The following is a 19,135-nucleotide window of genomic DNA, read 5'->3' on the forward strand; positions in this document are numbered from 1 at the left end:
GTGGCTATTCCCTTTTCAGAGCTGCTCACGACAGGGGACTCCCAGCCTAGGAAAATGGCCACTGTTTTTCATGGCAAGAGCAGAACAAGTCCCTTGTAAAAAGTTTTCCATTTTGCCCACTGTTCACACTCCCAAAATAGCCTGCAATGTGGGGAGAGGCGCATTGGGTTGGGAACCTAATGGACCAGAAGTTTCGAGCATCTGCTTCCAGCTGATTTTCCTGTGATTCGCAGCTTGTACTTGCCCATAAACTCCTTTCACCAGCAACTGTCTTCACTCATCTTGTAGCTAAACTGCTGGGGGGTACCCAACATGACTGGTGCTGGAGCAGACACTTGATGGTGGGTCCATGTCCTGGTGGTGCATTGACCTGACCTGTCCCGGCAGTTCCTCCGGTGGCAGAGGAGAGTTGTGTCCGTGCAGGCCAGCTAGCAGTGTCCTGAAACACCAGGCGGAATTCTTGACCGGCTGCTGTTGAGGATGAGTTGGTGGTAACATCCCATGCCACATACTGGGTGCCGCGGTGTGGCTGTGGCCACATCTTTGAATTATTCAGTACCTCAGGTCCCTGGTCCAGCCTCATCAGGCAGCACTGAATCAAGAAAGAGGAGAAAAAGAAAAAAAAAAAGCCCTCAGACCCTCAGGGTTATTCCAGCCAGCTCTGAGCAGGCCGAGGGCTTAGTGGCTTTTGGAAGGAGTAGAGCAGCATATGACCCCTTTGTGAAAACCAGGATGCCCAGCACAGCGACCGGAAAGGGGCTCAGCCTTCTTTTTGTTTTTTCTCCATGATTGCAGGGCCCAGGGATGCTGAAATAAAAGAGTGCAAACAGGCAGGCCAGATCAGAGGGCAGACGAACGTGCGCGGCGCTGCCCGTGTGTTACGCTGTGAGCGTGGGGTGGGCGCCTGCGACGCCGCAGATGTGCATGAGGTGCGTTGCGCAAGCGCGGGCTGTGCTGCAAGCGCGCGCTCCTGAGGTCGCCGCTTAAAAATTATGTCCCCTTGGCAGTTTCGCCTCCCGCGTCCCTGCTTACTGCAGTGTGCACCCGCGCCAGCACTCGGGAGGTCGTCCTGCCGCTTCGTAACCAGCCAGGGCGCTGCAGATGTGCCGGTGTCCCGCATCCCCCCCCGAGGGACCGCTCACCATCTTCCCACTCAACTTTTTGCCCCAACTCTCCTTTGTCTGTCTGCGATGGAAACAAAGCCAGCCGCCAACCTCAGCCGCCCCCTCACCTCCCGCACGGCCCCTGCTGCAGACAGCAGTTTGAGCTGGCTAGACAGGGCTAAAGAAGGCCCGGGATGGCCCCTTTGACCAGCCCGTGGGCCAGGGGCAGGTTCAGCCGCCTGGCTTGAGCCCGAGGGTGTCGGAGCACTGCCAGGACACGGCCGTGCCGCAGGTTTGGTGCTTCCAGCAAAGAAAGGAGATGCAGGGAACTCAATTTACCCAGCTTAAAAATACAACCTGGCCAAGGGAAGAGTTTTGCCCTGCTAGGATTACTTTTTCCTATGTATAGGCTATACATGAACCTGTATAAAGCCGCTTGCATAAGCATGGCTAAGCTTTGAAAACAAACAAACAAACAAACCACCACCAAACCAAAACCAGGAATCTAGCATTTATTCTCCTTCAGAGCGTCAGCAAAGCCTGGGTAAGGCAGCTGAATTAAGGCATGAGCTTGCTCTGTCCCCATACAAGCCAGCAGGAAGGTAAGTCATCCCCCCCTTGAGCTGACTCACCTTTTGGGCATCTTGGTGTGTGGGCAGGAGCCCACGCTGGCCTGCAAGGTACCGCGGAGCCAGGCACTACCCACTTCTGTCAAAAACCAACTTAGACCGAAGCAGCTTCTAAGCGTGTTCTCAGCCTAGCAGGTTTTACCCTGGTTTTCTAGCAGGACAAAACTAGCAGGTTCTCTGCCAAGGTGCAAGGAGCTAGGCAAAGGTAAGGGTGACCTGACTGCAGGTTGAAGGGAAAATGCTTCCCCACGTTGCCGACCCACTTGCGCTCTCTGGTTTCAGCTGGCTTGTCCCCAGAACAGCTTCCCGCGGGTGGGGGGCAGCACTAGCTGTGGTACAACGGGCAGGGCCTCCGCTGTCGATCCAGTTTGAAATCATGAACGCACAGGGCGCAGGCAAAGAGGCACACGAGTACCCAGACCCTGCCGCCTCTCCGCAGGGCATCTCCCTCGCAGCCCCGCGGGCAGGCTCGGGCACAACTCCCGTTCCCTGTCCTTACATCGGCTTTACCATAAACTGCACGCACACGCTGCCTACAAGCCGTTGAGGTGAGCTAACCAAAACCTGCCCCTTGCCCCGGTGACGACAGCCCCTGCCACCCTGCAGCCCTCCGAGGCCGTGTCCCGTGGCAGCAGTGTGCCCTGCTCTCTGCTGCGTGACTGCTAACGGCACAGCCCAGAAACCCAAATCCCCGTTGACAGACTGAGGTGACTTGGAGGGGTGCATTTTATGAGAAAACGTTTAATCAGAGAAGAGAAAATCTCACTTCTTGCGCTCCCAGGGTGTCCCAAATTGTTCAAAGCTGCAGCAGCTGCATATACAACTATCACCACAAGTTCATGAAATGTCATTTGCCTTTATCCCTTGGCAAATAGGAATTGTTCTGCATTAGTAGGAGGCAAGAATGACCAGGGCCTAGAAGGCAGGTTAGCATCATGGGCTTACCCAGCTCCGGTTCTCAAAAAGGGCCAGGGTGGCAGAGAGATGAAAAGTCACCCTTGCAGGCTGTACCAGGCTCCACAGCTCTCAAAGACATTTTCAGTATCTATACAGGCAGTATCGTAGCCATAGGGATGATGAGTGACTTCATTTTCATAAATCTACTGTTAATTCCCCACATGAGACAGCAACAGAGACCATTTTGGAATGCAGGAGGAATTGCCACCTCCATTACCTCTGAAACTCAAATTTAGAATCCTCAGCTTCTGTCAAGTTGCACCGCTTCTCACGCGGTTCCAGCACAGGCAGGTTCCAGCACTAAGTTTGAGCCTCGTCTGTATTGCACGCGTCTCCCACCTTGTGCCCTGCCCTCACTGAACGAATAGGGTATGTTGGAATGGAAAAAAGAAGGTATTTCTGGAGCCGTTGTCCCTGTCTGCATTCAGATCTGCGTGTGCACGCACGTGGCATCTATGTCTTGGCTCCCCCAGACCGTGCTGTCTTGAGGTGGTGAAGAGCTCCATCAACCATGATCGCGCCGCTCCTGCCTTTAGTTACAAATTGCCATGAATAACTGGGAGATAGAAGCTGCAGGTTCCTTAATAAAGTTTATTTAATCATAACTATGCTTAGGAAAATACACTTGTAAGGGTTAATATAATGCAATTTAGTTTAACTTTATACTACATTTTGGACAAAAGACTTCTTATACATGTTTTAGGTAAAAACAGGATGTATGATCTGGCTTGTTTTACATCTATTACAAACGTAGAAAAGACTGTCATGCACTACAGTAGAGAGAGCATGAAAAAAAATTACCTTTGGTTTAATTCAGAGAATACAAGTATTGCACTGTAAAAGCATCAAACATGGTGCAACTAAACATCATAAACACGCTTCCATGCCAGCTTACAAAAGTTTGTTAGCTAGTGTAATTTTAGAGGGGGAAAATATATGTACACATAAAACAATTCCATTAGCTACTCGGATTCTGTTAATATTGTATGCACACCACAAATCTACACAACTGACATTCAAGAGAACTCCTGAATTTAATACCTTTCAGCTACATTAAATCTGTTGAAATGGCTTTAAACTGAAAGAGGGTAAATTTAGATTAGATACAGGGAAGAAATTCTTCACTATGAGGGTGGTGGGGCACTGGAACAGGTTGCCCAGAGTTGTGGATGCCCCATCCCTGGAAGTATTCGAGGCCAGGTTGGACAGGGCTCTGAGCAACCTGGTCTAGTGGAAGGTGTCCCTGCCCATGGCAGGGGGTTGGAACTAGATGATCTTTAAGGTCCCTTCCAACCCAAACCATTCTATGCTTCTATGAAATCTGTTGAAATCAATGACGTTATCATATCTTAACTGGCCTGTCCAGTTGTTAAACATGCTTCTTCTTTAAATGACTAAAGTTCCAGCCTAGATCATCAAAATCCAGAAACAGCAATTACAATACCATGGATTATTAATGCCTAGCTACCCACTTCTAGATCATTTCTCAGGGCAGTTACTTTTGAGTGTATAGATCCATACAGCAAAAGCCCCAAACATCATGTTGCTCAACCAAGGGCTAGCAGTGTAAGGGGATCATTGTGCTAATCCTTCCAACCACATATTGGAGGTTGAATGCTCATACAGGTATTCTTGCCAAGAAACACAAAAAAGCTAGCATTGGCAAACCCAACTCTGAATAATTTAAGAATATTTGAAAAGACAAAAAAAAAAAAAAAAGCATTGTTTAAAGGGAAATACAGCAATGTAAGACCACCATATATGGTGGGTTACCTGACCTATACCCCCCTCAGTATTAGCCATGTCAAACATTTTAGGTACACATAATGCATTACATCCTGGCTGCTTTACCATTAACGTACTCCCAAACCTTGATCTTAACCAAGCAGAGAATTCCAACACAGTTCTGCACCAACATTAGGTATTTAAGGACATTGTTGATAGATCTCAGATAGAAAGAATCAACTTTTCTTCTTCTTAATATGTTAATAATTTATTTTCAGTTTCTAATCTTGTGGTAAGAAACACTGCCGAACAGGAGCCGACTGTCGTCATCAAAAGAGTTCTTGTCAGATCAAGCATTGAAACCTTGACCACTTCTCAGAAATGTGCAGCAGAGTATCTCAGGGAACCACATCTTTGTTTTTATCTCATAGAGAGAGATTTAAAGTCAGTAAACACCATTATTTTAATTTAAAAACAAACCAGAAAAATTATCAGGCCAGTCCACAAGTTTATTTGAACACAGCTAAAGTCCTTGAAGTCTATGACAAGATGGCAAAGGCTCTTCGCAAGGATATGAAGGGAGCTATAAAACCTCTACACAGTACTGGAATTCCCAGCGCCTGCTCACATCGCTCACAAACGGTGGCAACATTTATATATAAAGGAAACACTATTATGAAGGAAAAAAAAATACATCTAAGACTATTACAACTGGTTGCTCAGGAAAACAATTCAACTAGGTTTATTTTCTTAATGTTTAACATAAATATAGTTGCAACTTGATCTTCAGTTGACAATGATTGTCACAGCCAAGGTAAGGATTGAACACTATCTAAGCAAACAAAAACTCACTATACATTACACAATTTATTTATTATTTATTTCTGCCACGAGGGATGCCTTCCCTCTCAAATCTTTGGCCTCCTATTACCAATCTCTCCCAAAAGCAGAAGCAATGTAGCATTGTTGCTCTCTATTCATTCAAGACAATGGGTTTGTCTGGTGGGGACAATGATGTAGGGACATGCAGAGAAGAACAGGGTTTATTCCAGAGCTTACATTGAGTGTATTTGCCATAAAGTGCTCTGACAAATACTGTATGAGCTCCTCAGCTCCACTCTCCAAATGACACCTGCCTCCAAATTTGCTTCTTTGGAGTAGACAACCAGAGAAGCTGTCCCCAACTGCTCCCACTGAAAAGACAGCTAATGACAGTCAGAAGAGTGCATATCTGTAGGACTGGAGGGTTTTGCTTTTTTCCTGCTGGCTTGGATTTTGTTTACATTTTGCCAGTGGTTGGCTACAAGCAGTAAGTATCCAATGTCTCTTGTGTCTGTGTGTGCCAGAAATTAACTCTGTTTAGAATTAAAAACTCCTGGTATGACATGTAGACCTGAGATGACAATCTGATCACTTACGTGTTTTCCTCTGCATGGAAGCAGGATGATTTTATTAAATGTGACTTGAATGAATAAGGAGCAGGAATTCCTACAGTTTTTAATGCCAGGTTTGTTGCTTACCAGTTGATTTATCTTTTTTTTTTTTTTGGTGTGTGAGTTATTAAGATTTTTATGAACCCTACTTACATCAGTGCTACTTTTTTTTTTTTTAAGCTCATTAAGTTGGACTGCTGTCCAACACAAAAATGAAAAGGGAAGGGGAAAAAAAAAATCATCTGGACTTGCAGTATCTGCAGACCTTTTCCATTGAGAGTGAGCATTTTCCCATCTGGTGATCACAAATTATGAATTAAAATTTATTACTCTCTGTGTGTATCCAAAATATCAAAAGTGGCATTTCCATGATGAAAAAAATCCTATAAAATAGTGTTTTGAAATTGCATTGGTATCCTTTTGCTCAAGAACTATACAATTTTAAAGCAGTCAAAAATATATAGCCAAGCACTTCATAAATTCATCAACTTCATGCACAACTAATAATAACCCAGAAAAACAAGAAAAATCTTCAGTAAAGAGCATCACAGAAAACTCTCACAGGAAGCTGTCCCATGGTAAGCAACGAATCTGAACGTTTCCAAATAAAAAACATACACAAACAAAACCAAACATGCATATATAAAGTGTACATGTACTGCACAAGCGCTATTCCTAAAGGATTAAACTGCATAGGTAAAAATCAAAAACAATGTGCAATATTTTAAGCCCTTAAAGCACAATAAAAAAAAAAAAGCAGAAATTAAAAATAACAAACTTTCTCCCCTGCAACAAAGCCAATTACATATTATAGTCACGATATCAATAAAGACAGAGGTTCTCCAATCAAAAGTTGGAAGGACTACTCCCAGATTTTGGCTCACCATTCACGCTTAGGGGATCTGAAATGTATGTTCACAATTATAATTATCTTAAACAGTTATGTTCATCACTAGCAAACTTTGATTTGTTTTACAAAGTGCTCTTTTATGTAATAGAAGCTATCTTCCTGGTAGAAAAACCATCAAGTAGTTTAACAGTTTGAACATCAAGACACATCGAGAAGAACTAAAAAAGAAGGGGAAAGGGAAGAGGAGAGAGAGGAGGAGTTGGCTGCTAGAACAAAAAGTAACTAATGCCAATGGCTCTATAAACATCCAACTTGTGTATTGGTAGCTACAGGCTTGTTCCTAAAAGTCAATTCATAAAAAAATTGCATAAGCTAGTGGACTAGAAGCTTACATTGACTTTACAGGACACAGCCTCATAAACCCTACCTGCCTTCTCTAATGAGGAGATCCAAGAGTTAATGAGTTCACCATTACACAAAACATTGTTGAAAAAATTTTCAACTTAAAAAAAAACCCCAAACCAAAAAACAAACCAATGCAGACACTAAAGCAAACTGTGCTTAAAAAAAAAAAACATCTACAATATCTGTACATAAGCTGTATAAGATCTTACAAAAGAAGATTCCCCCAGACCACAGCTATTTCTACTCCTGTCCTTTTGTTGCCTTCTCAAGATAATACACATTAACTAAGTGACGATTGAGGTGCTTGCTGTATTCACCTTCTTTTTTAAATGAGCGGTCACAAAAAATGCACACATAGTTCTCCCTGGCCACTGTGGTGTCTACAGCTCCTTGTGACGTCTTTGGACATGTTTCCTCTTGTACAGAGCGAGTGCCATTTAACCCCGAGTCATCGCTTCCTTCTGATATGTTGTCACTTATGTCACTGCCTTCGTGGCTGTGGATGCCCTCATCCTCATCCATTTCCTGAGATACATTCACTGCTGTGTTATCCGGAGATGATAAGGCCAGAGCTACTTTAGGGCTTTGCGTACACCCTTCTGGGGGTGCAGGTGCCAGCATAGCATCTTCTGTTGGCTCCGTTGCTGGCAGGCACCTCTTAGTCAGGTCCATCGGGTCTGAGTTAGTCACAGTTTCTGCCACGCAGGTTTCCTCTGGCTCCTTCTCAGGCGCCAGATCTGGTACCACATCCATGGGCACATCCAAGTTTTTTTCAGAAGACACTACCTGAGAAGACTCTTCAGAGCAAGTGTCTTCCCCTCTGTCCGCCTTTCCCTCCTCTTTTTCACCAAGAGTGTCTTCGCTCACTCCTGCTGCAGCAGGCATTTCTTGGTCCTCTACCTCAGCTTCTGTGTTTCCATCCTGAGCTGGCAGACAAAGCTGTCCTGGGTCTTGTATGCAATTTCCTCTGGGATTGGTGCTCTCCCTCTTGAGAGCATGGCCACCATTATTGTTTAATGCCGCTGTGTCAGTGGGATCTTGCTCCTTCTGGTCGCTGACCTCAGTGTCAGGCTTCACACATCCATCCTCTTCTGTGACAGGACACTCGTCTGGCATCTCCTCGTCCTCGATCTTCTCCTGATCGAGTTTACTGCTTTTCTTACTGTGTTTATTTTTGAGAGCTTTCTTTTTTCTGCTTTTCTTGAGGCAAGAATTTTGCTTTTTAGGCTCCTCCGCTGGTACAACATCACTTTTCTGGGCTTCCTGGCAGTCTCTGGGTTTAGTTTCCACTTTCTTTTTCTTTTTTGTTACTGCTGAGGTATCATTTGCATGCTCTTGCTTTGAGGAAGTTACTTCAGCCTCTGCCTTTCTTTTGATCTTCTTTGTTTTACATGTTTTCTCAGTATTTTTCTCAGTTTTAATATCCACCTCCTTGTTTTCTGAAGCCGATTTCCGACTTCTGGTTGTCACCTGGCCTGCAGAAACATTGCTCATTGGCTTCTTTTCCTTTGCCAAATTATCTTTTTTCTCCACTTTCACAATTTTCTCAGTTTTCTTTGCAGCTGAATCCCCTTTCGCTTGTTCCTTCTCCGCTTTGTCATTAATGCTTTCAGAAAAGTCAGCTTCACTCTTTTTAGTCCGTAGCTTCACCTTTGAAACATCCATGGTGATGTCAGAACAATCAGGATGCCTGGATTTGATGTGATACTGCAGGTTACATTTTTTAGATGCTGCATAATCACAAACAGGACAGAGAAACTGGCGCGGATTGACGTGGAGCTCAACGTGCTTTTTGAAATTGCTGCGATCAGCTGTTTTGTAGTCACAGTGTGGGCAAGTCAGAGGCTTCGGCCCATTGTGAACCTGCCTTGCGTGACGAGTTACTTCATGCTGGTTTGAGGCCACATAGCTGCACTGATCACATTTGAATGGCTTCTCACCTAAAGAAGGAAGGGTGGAAGGGAATGATGGTGATTATTAAGCATGGGGAGTGGGGGGAATCACTTCCCACTAATACAGATACAGAAATATGAAACTTAAAAGAAAAAAAATTATCCATGCGCCTTTAAAATTAAGTAAAGTCAACGTAAGAAATCCACAAGTCACAAACACATTCACAAGACACCAAGAACAAAATACAAAAAAGAGATAAGGGGCAAGGGTTGGGAGGAAGGGGATCCAAAACCAAACAAGCAGTAACAACATCACAGGTTCTGGCTATGCATACATACCGGCAGAGATCTCTCTACAGTATTATTAGCAAATGGAATCCATACCCAACTGGTCCATTGAATGCATTGTAGAAAAATGGAAATGTAACATTTGATGAATAGCAGTTTCACACAAGCGTTTCAAAAAAGTCCAACTTTACACAGATTTAGCATACTTCATGTTTGCATTGAAAAGGAAAGGAGGGAAAAGAAGCTAGCAAAACCCAAAGCACCTGAAAGGGACACACTGCTCAGATGATCTTTACCTCTGATAATTCACTTCACTGTTACGGCATCTCAAAACACGACGTACTGGCTGCAGGCTACTCTTGGCAAGCCAACCATACGCAGTCCAAAGCCATCATGTTACTACTGAACTCTGGATTTACAGTTTTGCAATGACTCTTGCAGAAGCATTCCTGAAATGTTCTTCTCAGTGCATGCTGCTGCAGGAGAAGTGGTTTTCCATTTACACATCAAAGCAAATACGAAAAACACTTCTAGTGCAACTACTCAAGTCCAGAAACACTTTGAGAACATTGGTGCACGTCCAAATTCAGATGACGAACTTGGGATGCTCCTGAGCTCTGAATCAGCATCACAAAACTGACCTGCAGAACTAATACATGCCACTTCCCAAGTAGGTCAAAAATCCACTCCATCCCCTTCTGCTCATGGTACAGTAGCACTTCTCCCACCCTGGCAACCTGCTTCCCTGACACTGCCCATACTCACACTCCTCTGCAGCATGACTCAGGAGACCAGAGCAGTCTGCAGTGAAGACAAAGTCACTGTGACTGTGGTGTCTGTTTGTGTGTTAGCCACATGGCTGAGCTGCAACGCCCTCACAAACTCTATAAAAGGCTGTGCTGACTCCCTGGCAGGAAGGATGGGGACACCTGTTTGAGTCTACGTCATTTCACATCTGTCTGCAGCACCTCTTTATTATTTAAAGAAGAGTTACTTTGATTCCTTATCATCTTCAGCCCATCTTCTTTCCTTTTTCCCCCTAAGTTTAAGCTTGATATGCTTCACGGGTTGCCCTTCTTGCAAGTATAGGCCTTTATCACCTGCACTTCAAGGAACAGTTCCACGTTACATAGAGTGAGGACAAGAACAGCCTCTCTCTTACGTTCAGTTGAACAAGCTGTTCTAACTGCGCAGCACGCTCAGAGGTGGCTGCAACAAGGTAACTCAAAGGTTGCATGTGAAAAATTTGCATCCATCACCTCTACTAAATCCAGGTGTTTTGTTGCACAAGTGGAAAGCACACGTACCAAGATGGCTAAGAATACACCTGCAGTTGTGCAGCAGGCTCCAAACCACTGCCATTCACTGCCTGAAATCTGAAGAAAGCTCCAACACCAGTTTGCCTTAAAAGGCCAGCCTGCAAACTGCAGGAGTCCAGAAATTACCACAGAAAAGGTTCAGCTGCCTGGGCAATGCAGCAAGACATGCAATAGAAGTTATGAGAGCTATTAATAAAACACCCTTGATAGCAAGAATCCCATGTGCACTCCCACTTCTGTCAGCACAGCTCATGCCCTTCCTCCCAGATGTTTAAGGGCCATAGGCAGATCCCACTCCTCATCTCCTTCAGATTTGAGACTTCCTTGCACAGACAAGGGGAGAACAAGACATTCATGAAATCGTTTCCAGGCTCAATATTGACCAAACCATTTGCAAATTCACATTTAGCCCATTTTGTTTCAGCCAAAAATGATTTTTGTTTCTGGAAGCAGAATACTTCGTTCACAAAATCTCAAACCAAAATACTGACGTATCATTTTAAAGCTGGCTATTTTTAATGGGTCCAAACCCCTCCTCCACTACAGTCAAAATTGCCTGCCTTCTGGTTTCAATTAAAAGTCTCATCTATTGGAATTGAAACAATTACTGTTCAGGAGATTTTCACTGCCATTTGCTAGGAGTAGGAATTCATCTAGGTATGGTCAGTTCAGATATTAGCAAACCAAAAGCGTGCGCTGAGATCTACCTGAACTCCCCTAGGAGGGTCACAAAGGTCAACTGTGCTTGTGTCTAGCATGTCTATGCTGTTACAACTCACAAAAATGCTATTAATTCATTCAAAAAGAGATTTACAGAAGAAAGAGAGCAGATATTCATAACACCACAGCTTATGACCAGTACTGGGGAATAAAGGCTAGGGAAAATCGCTAATTTGGCTTTTAGTGCGACAAGATTGAGTCGCTTGTAAACACCCTCTGAGCTTGCTTTTTTCTCCTCTGTGTCTCCATGCCATAAGCAGACGCTATTTTACATCTTTCTATAAGACTAAGCAAAAGCTAAGGGTTCTCTCAGAACCCCTGGATGAGATGAGATTGCAGACATCGCAGAGAAGACTCTCAGCTGCTCAAAGTTTTCCCAGCTTCATTGATTTGAAATGAGTTATGGCAGCAGACAAAAGACAAGAATCTGCTCCTGTATCATCACAATGTTGTATTTGCCACTGGATTACTGGGACTACTAGAACAGCTCTATGAACCTCAGAACATACCTTGGAAAGTAAAAGGGAAAGAAAAAGATATATTCCACTCTTATCACTTTTATGAATGACACTTAGCATTTCCTTAGCAGATAAAGACAACTTTCCCTGATAAAACAGGAGCTAAAGCTCAGGCCGTACTGGATGACGTCTCACACAGAACTGGGCAGCCTGCTCTAGGTGGCCCCGCTTCAGCCAGGAGGCTGAACCAGATGACCTCCAGAGGTCCCTTCCAACCTCAATCATGCTGTGATTCTGTGAACCACCCCTTTTTCCTGAGCCGTGCTGCTGCCGCCCCTTACCAACCTGAATGGGTGCGCATGTGCCTGGTTAAATGGGTCTTCTGAGAGCTGGAATAAGGACACATAGCACATTGATAGGGTCGCTCTCCTGCAAAAACAAACAGCAAATTAGTTACTGAAACACAGCTGATTCCCAGACTTGGTTGCCAAGCCATACACATCACAGATACCCAAGTTGTACTTGAGGGCACATTATCTCTCAGCAAAGGGACACAGTGAGAGGCATACGCCCAAGCTGGACCAGTGCAACAAGTCATGCCTTATGAATGAGGCTAGTGAAGGAGCAGAACATGAGAGAGGCACATCCCCATGTTCATCTGCGGTCAGACGGTAACCTCAGGTGAAAGGTGATGAGGATAGCCACCTTTAGGAAGCCCTAAGCCACTGGAGCTGACTTTCCTACAGTATTTTTTCCCAGCACTCAGAAGAAGCACAAAAGATACAACCCCATAAGAAACCAGATATGTTCTTGCTTCACATAACACCTTACCCAAAACCTCTGCCTTTAATTTGGATTAAGATGGGAAGCAACCATCCACTCAGCATGGACCCGCATTTGTCAGAACACAAGCACAGATAGCGACTGGTTCTCTACTACCAAAGTTTTACTGGCAGAGTGAAATTAGCATGGAGCGTGGAAGAGCATGATGCCCTGCTCGGTGAAACTCATGCTGCTAGCAAAAGCTCAAGTGTAGCAGCAACATTTATTTTGAAGACTCAAATCCCTCTGCCGGCAGAGTTATTGTTTCTGGAGAACTAATGGAAACTAACCTGTCATAAATCAGGTCTCCACAAGGGACAGTTAGCTTGTGTAACAATCAGTACAATGATACTTGAAAATCCTTTTCAAGTGAAGACAAGCCCGAAATAAAGGCAGACAGTTTTAGAATTAACATCTGTTAGGCAGGTCCAGATAAGTACCAGGGGCGTTTGCCCCAAACTGCTAGCACAGCCAAGAGATCTAGGCAGCTTTGTCTCCACTACAAGTTGTAAAACCACTTTTTAGTCTCAGGTTGATATCCCCAACAGAAAAAGGGAGTGAAGTTGGGAAGGGAAAAGTAAGTTACCCAGTTGTAGTATTTATTCAAGTCATAGTCAGAATTACACTGCAGCATTTTGCTACATCAGTTGAAGCATACGACCTACATGCTCTCCAAATCACTGAGACCTGGATGTCAGCAAAAGCCCTGCATACAGGCTGTTTGTTCGCTTCCAGAGGCATAGCTCTATCTGCAGCAGCAAAGACCTTCATCTGCCAGTATGTGATGTGAGGCTCCAGTGCTGGCCTTTGCCAAAATAGCAGTAGAAGCAGTCTTTGTAACACAGACTAATCCCACATTTCTTCCTCCCATCAAACATTTAGACCGTCATTCTTGATTAGATCAGCAGTTTAAAGGTAAATTCACCCTAAAAACCATACCTGCCCCCCTCCCTTTCCAGTTAAAGTAAGGTAGGAGATTGGTGCAATACACACAATAAGATTAAGTCATGCACAAGGGAGGGGTAGTCCATTTGTTATGAAGAAATGTGGTTGTTTTTAAATGACTCCTTACAATCTGAAAATATGTGGCCAAAGGCCCTGGAATATTCAGTCATGTTTTCTTCCCATTACCTGACATTTCATATCTTTCAAGTTACCTACAACATTAGGAATGTGAAAAAGGCTTTCTTTCAGGTATTTCATACAGGGAACAGCAACAAAACGTACTATATTTAAAGCATGATGAATGCAGCTAATTTAAAATGTTATTGCCACTTGAGAATTAAATGCATGACTACATTGTAAGGGCTGTTTTATAAAATGCTATTCCCCAAAGGATTTTTATTGTAATTTTACAAGCTCATTATATGCAAACAAGCCACCAAAAAAACCTCTCCACAAGACACTTAAAGAATAAGCCCCAACCTAGCAAAAGCTTAAGCAGGTACTTAACTCTATGTAAATGAACAGGCAGACTGACATCAGTGAACAAGTTTAAGATCCTCTCTTTATAAAGCCTTTCTTGTAATGCCATTAAAGGTTCTGTCTGGTTGGAACAAAACTGCTTCCATCAAACTTCTACCACAGTGGCAAGCAAGGAAGACCCCCTATGGCAACCAAAATAAAAAAAAAAGACAGCTCAAAGCTACGCACTAAGTGTATGTCTTACTTATGTAGCCCTGCAGATGATTTTCAATTAAATTTTCTAGAAATTGCTTCTAACAAGTAAAATGGAAAAAATTGAGAACAATGCTGCACTGTCTTGCATGTAGTACAGTTCCAGGATCAACAGTGTGGGTAGTTGATGGTGTAAATCAAGTCCAAACTTGGTCTAACATGTCTAATGAGCACAAACAAGTCCAGGTAGACCTGCCCCTGAGACAAAGGGTCCTTTCTGCCCCATCAGCAGTGGAAGGGATGGCCCTGAACATCTCCAGCCACCCCCTCCTGGGGAGCAGACAGGCTCATCCAGATGCGCGGCTTTCCCAGCTGACAAGTTTATGACCATATGCAGAGTCCTTAAGCCACCCCTCTGCCCAAGGTCCCCCATATTTGTCAGCAGCCTGCCACACAAGCACTGTCACAAGCTGCAAGGTATCTTCCCAGTACAAGGCAGGTTCATGGACACCTACTTTCCAACACAGGTGCAAGCAACAGGCAAACAGATAACCTCTGCCGCCCTTGCTGTGGTCCCCAAACATGCAAGGATAGGTGTTTCTCGCACCACTCAAGGTACTAGCATGCAGCCCCCTTCCCTGTTCCTGGCCATGTGCTCTGGCATTTGTACATGTCCTTAGTAAGCCAATTCAGTTCACTAACCAGCAGAAAACCAACCTGGGGAAGAAGAAAGGAATATTTTACTGCCATTTTAGTGAGCTGATTCAACCAGTCCCAGGGTAAGGGGAGAAAACTGAGACCTCCAGCAGCAGCAGCAAGCAGCAGAGCATTTGATCCTGTGAAACTGCACTCTGTATAGAGTCAGTGTTTCAGAAATCTGGATGGCTCAAATACAGCAGAATCCAATTATCTGCAAGGAGGCATTGTCCCACACAGAAAAAGTCAGGTGAAGTACAAAAAACAGGAGAGAAAAAAAAGTATCTATCCAAAATTATTTAAGCTATTAGCAATCAGGAAACCACAGAAAAAAAAAGTTCCAACTTTCTTCCTAACATTCCGAACCCATAAAATAGGAAGAAAATGATGTATGTATCCCTCATATCTTTTTTCCAACCAATATTTTTCTTAAGTTTTAAATGAAAACTATAATACAAAGATATTTTAGTATCATTGAGACATATTTTATTAAATTCAGTACTGTTATGTCAACAGTCTGCAAATACTTTTTACTGTAAAGTATCTGTGGGTGTTTTTCCTGGATTTTTTTTGTTTTGTTTTGTTTTGTTTTCCCAGAGGGGTTGTTTGCTTGTTTGGGGGTTTTCTTTGTGCATTGTGGTTTTGTTTGTGTTTTTTTTTTTAAGGCAATCGATTACACATTAATACCAGCAGAAACTTTTAGCCTGGTGTATAAATGTACTTGCCAATAGCTTATTCATTCTTCTAGTACTCTTCCTTTAGCTTTAACACTCTCCCCCACAAAATCTATGTCACTGGAAACAAGGCACATTCCTGTATCAGTCTACTAACGTATTTGAAAGATTTTTATCAAGTGAGAACTGGCTGAAAGATCTCAACTTTTTAGTTAAGACCTAGCAAAGAAACAACTACCAGAGTGGACTAAAAAATGCTGAAATCATAATCATAATCACTCATTTCAGCTTAATTGAAATAACGAAAAGACAAGGCAAACCAAAGAACCAGAAAGCTTGATTGCACCACTACTTTTGAAGGAGAAAAGAGGAACTGGACAATATCCTACATAGTTTAACGTGCTTGATTTTTGTTTTTAAATTTAATACAGTTCACTGGTAAATTGCAGTGATAACAGAGAGCTTCCTCAGCAAACATGCTTTCATGCTTAGTTCCTGTAAAACTCAACAAGAGCTTTCAGACATCACAGGGGGGACCCAATGTCATGTACAAATACAGGCAGGGATGAATTTAAAGTCGAGACAAATGTAAACCAGACAGGCACCACAGCATAGGCTCACATTTGGCCATGAGTTCCCCAGATGATTTATTTAGTTTTCCTCCTACTATTTTGTCATTTTTACCTGGTCTCTTTCCTGTTATCTCCCACAATACACACAAAGAAAACAAACTGGAGGATAAACCACACCATTTTCCTAACATCTCTCACAGTAATCTTTGTCTACTTGGTCAGGGAAAAAATATTTAGACAGGACTGAGTTTTAAACTGACGGTATCCTCTGAACAGCAGCACGTGCCTATTGTTAAGTGAAGAATATGTCTCAACGTACTAAACATCCCAGCAGACCCTTCCAACACCACTAAAGCAGGCTGACAAGGCAAACTTCTGCACACTTGAGCTGAAGCACAGCCCCGAGGCCGCCCGGGTCCAGCCCTCCCCTTCCAGACAGCTGCAGACAACTGAACTGAAGCCTCCAAACCATTCATGTCACTGCTGTGGCAAAACACGACTTCAAAGGAGACATTCCCCAGTGCTTTGCTCAGCCAGCACAGCCGGCGACAAAGGGGAACCCAGTCAGGTCAGCATACTAGAAGATGGGTAGATAAAGGGGAACCGAGTCAGGTCAGCATACTAGAAGATGGGTAGCAGGTCTGCCCTCTCCTCAAAAAGCCTTGACAAGGTGGAAGTAAAAGCTTCCGGGAAGGCTGCAAGAAAGGGCTGAACTGCCCTCCCGCTTCCACAACAGGGATGAGGCGGCAAAGCAACTTCACCTCACTGCCCGAAAAGGTGAAGTGGCTAGAACGTCCTGTTGCCGGTTTTGGCCCTGGGCTACAAAGTTTGGCTTACGCTTCAGGACTCCCCCATGTGAGAGGCTGGAGAGGCTCTCTCGGATACGAAGCAAAGCGTTTCCTAAATCTCCTGCAGCCCCAGCTGGCAGGATGGCAGCAACATTGATGGTCCTCCAGTTCCACTCGATATAGAGCAGAGTAGAAAGGGGCCTCATGCTTTTCCGTGTGATTACAAACCGGAGAAGACAGGAAATCAGGCCAAAGACTCCCTCGAGGGCTTCCCACAGGCCAAGAGAAGTATGTGTCTACTTCTGGCTACTGCAGTGGTGCAGACCTTTAGAGAAAACGAGGCCCCTGTACATGAAGAGGAATTCATTCACTAGGAACACAACTCTTGCTCTGACTTTGTAGATGCTGGAGGGCTCCTTCGCGTGTATCAGCTATTTCTGCTCTGTAATTACCCCTTAGTCAAGTTTCAGCTCAGTCTGAGGTACCATTTTCAAAACTACCTATGCGATTTAGGCACCTTTTGTCAACCTGCTTGTTTTCTTTTTACAGTACATCAGGCTTTTGTGTTGTGGACCCTGACAATCATCACAGGCACGCACTGTCATGCCCTCTTCAAAAAATTAGCATAAAATTACTAAACAGGGTGCTCTTCGTCCCCTCAGGCCCCCAACATTGAGAGATCTCAGTCCTCTAGGATAGCAGACTGGAGCTCAAACCAAATCCACACCTCCCTGAGGCTACAACCTGGTAGCACCAAGAGGAGAGAGCACAGAGCTTTATCGGGGTGGAACGAACTTTGCAAACAGAAGACTCTCAGCTTGCTTCATTCATCACAGTTTACCTGCACTCCTACCATGCTTAAATCAAAAAAGATGAAAGACTTACCTGTGTGAGTTCGAATATGTTGAATATAATTGTTCTTCCTGTCTGAAAAATAGGAGCATTGTGAGCAGGTATACACTTTCCTGGGAAAATGATTTCTTAGGTGTTTCTTCCAGTGATATTCACTGACGGTAGTATAAGTGCATATGGTACACTTGTAGACTCTCTCATTTTCCCCTGCTTTGTTGTGGTGCTTCAAGTGAGCCAGATAGTGATCATATCTGTTAGTGTTATAGCCACAACGATCACAACGGATTGGGCCCTTAGAGAAATCCACCTCTTCTGTGGTACAAGAATCAGACTCCTTCACCTGGGCTTGCTTTTCTGCATTTTCTTCCACAAAGAATTTCTTAGCACTGTGAACCCTGATATGATGTACAAACTCCTCTTCAGATTCTGCCTCGTACTGGCAAGGCTTACAACGAAATGGCTTGCTCTTCAAGCTCTTACACTTGTCCTCTGTGCTTTCCAGAGTACCCGGCGCTTCCAGTGAGACATCTTTGTCCACACTGGGAGTCTTAGGAGGGGGGCAAGCAGCTGGACCTTGGGTTTCCACACTAGGAACTTCAAGAGAGCTTAATTCCACATTTTCGGGTGCCTCGCGGTCACTCTCTGCAGCGTGGGTATCTTCCATACCCTCTCCATCGCTGTCTGAGAAGTTGCTGTCCCCCACCGTTGTCAGTTCTGCCATTTGCCTCTCTTCTCCAACCAGGTAATCACAGCAGTTGCCATTGACTTCTCCTGTCAAGGCCACATTTGCCAACATAATGAGCTGAGGAGCTGCCAGCTCAGCTTTAGAAAGGTCGTGTAAGTCATACATGTCATTGGACAACGCCATACCAATATTAGCACTGCCAGGAAAGAGGCTGTTCCCACCAGATTGTCCCAGCACTTGAGTTGCCATGGCAGTAGTTCTGTTGGAAGAGAAAAGGAACACCTGTAAGCACCCGACTCGCCTCTGCGAAGGAACACCTGTAAGCAGCCTCCTCTGCTTCGTACTGTCCGAGCAGCCCTCCAGGTAACAGCAGAGAATTAAACCTCTTGGCTGAGGCACTGGGGGCAGCGGGAGGCTGAACCCGGGCTGAGACGCTTCGCCACTACCAGAGACCACGCTCAGCCTCGGGGGGCGGACGGGGGGTCCCGTTCCTCTCCCGAAAGGGCCGTTCGGTTCCCCCCAATGTGTGGTACGGGATCCCAGCATGTGGAGGCCGGCCGGGGGAGCACCGACAGCGGGGTACCACGTCCCTGGTCCCGCAGGGCCCAGGCAGGCTTCCGGGCCGGCGATTGCCCTCGGCGCCGGGCCAG

At 44.6% G+C, this 19,135-nt stretch overlaps 1 protein-coding gene across 1 annotated transcript; it reads right to left on the reverse strand.

The window, feature by feature from the left end:
• Positions 1 to 7,342: 7,342 nt before the first annotated feature.
• REST (RE1-silencing transcription factor) lies at positions 7,343 to 18,776 on the reverse strand. Its single transcript, XM_010289172.1, has 3 exons — positions 17,834 to 18,776; positions 12,125 to 12,208; positions 7,343 to 9,042 (listed from the first exon to the last, which is right to left on the reverse strand). The coding sequence occupies exons 1-3, from the start codon at positions 18,732 to 18,734 to the stop codon at positions 7,343 to 7,345; spliced, it is 2,685 nt and encodes an 894-aa protein (XP_010287474.1). The 5' UTR covers positions 18,735 to 18,776.
• Between the last annotated feature and the right edge of the window lie 359 nt (positions 18,777 to 19,135).

The sequence above is a fragment of the Phaethon lepturus genome, unplaced genomic scaffold (genome assembly GCF_000687285.1).
Source record: "Phaethon lepturus isolate BGI_N335 unplaced genomic scaffold, ASM68728v1 scaffold28256, whole genome shotgun sequence".
Classification (NCBI taxonomy): Eukaryota; Metazoa; Chordata; class Aves; order Phaethontiformes; family Phaethontidae; genus Phaethon; species Phaethon lepturus.

What these genes read in the sequence shown, in the direction of transcription:
- REST (XM_010289172.1), bottom strand. Translation starts at nt 18,734, where the DNA reads ATGGCAACTCAAGTGCTGGGACAATCTGGTGGGAACAGCCTCTTTCCT. An exon ending in ACATATTCGAACTCACACAG is followed by an intron (nt 12,209 to 17,833) that starts GTAAGTCTTTCA and finishes TTGTTTTTGCAG; the next exon opens with GAGAGCGACCCTATCAATGT. An exon ending in GCACATGCGCACCCATTCAG is followed by an intron (nt 9,043 to 12,124) that starts GTTGGTAAGGGG and finishes TTCCTTCTTTAG; the next exon opens with GTGAGAAGCCATTCAAATGT.